General features: G+C 57.3%; 1 protein-coding gene across 1 annotated transcript; it reads left to right on the forward strand.

Annotated features, from left to right (window-relative positions):
- Positions 1-5: 5 nt before the first annotated feature.
- LOC103623052 (proto-oncogene Mas-like) lies at positions 6-620 on the forward strand (the record flags this gene model as incomplete). The annotated part of the gene is made up of 1 exon (XM_008642090.2): positions 6-620. A coding segment is annotated over one exon (615 nt), but the record flags the coding sequence as incomplete, so codon positions are not given.
- Between the last annotated feature and the right edge of the window lie 5 nt (positions 621-625).

Consider the following 625-nt stretch of genomic DNA (forward strand, 5'->3'; position numbering starts at 1 on the left):
GCATCGAGAGGTGCAGGTCCATCCTCTGCCCACGTGGGTACTTCTGCCACCTTCCCCAGGACCTGTCATGGGTGGTGGTGAGTGCCCTGCTCTGGGCCCTGTCCATCGCTGTCATCGCTGCCATTTCCGCAGTGACTTCCCTGTGCCAGTCACAGGAACACGAGCACTGCCGGGGGGCTCTCATCTCCCTGTACATCCTCAGCTTCCTCGTCTTTGCTCCATCCGTGGTCATTTCCAGTGCAATCCTCTTCATCCATTTCAAGGGTAGCTGCCAGCAGCAGCAACTCCAGAGGCTCGACATCATTGTCTTCCTCATTGTGCTCCTCACTCTCCCCATTAGTGTCTGGAATTTCCTGCAGCAGCTCGGCTACACCACTGTGTCCTCCCAGGTCATTCTCCTGTTCGCCTGCATGCACAGCACCATCAACCCCTTCATCTACTTCTCTGTAACAAAGAGCTGGAGGCAGCGCTCCATGAAGTCCCTCAGGAAATCCCTCCAGAAGGTCTTCGAGGAGTCAGAAGAAAACACGGCCTGCAGCAGTGATGACACCATGGACATGGGGGCCCTGAGCCCATTGAACCCTTCAGCTGCACCGATGGAGGACCAGGGGGCAGTGGCTGAGGG

Source organism: Corvus brachyrhynchos, unplaced genomic scaffold, assembly GCF_000691975.1.
Source record: "Corvus brachyrhynchos isolate BGI_N302 unplaced genomic scaffold, ASM69197v1 C11622072, whole genome shotgun sequence".
Taxonomy (NCBI): Eukaryota; Metazoa; Chordata; class Aves; order Passeriformes; family Corvidae; genus Corvus; species Corvus brachyrhynchos.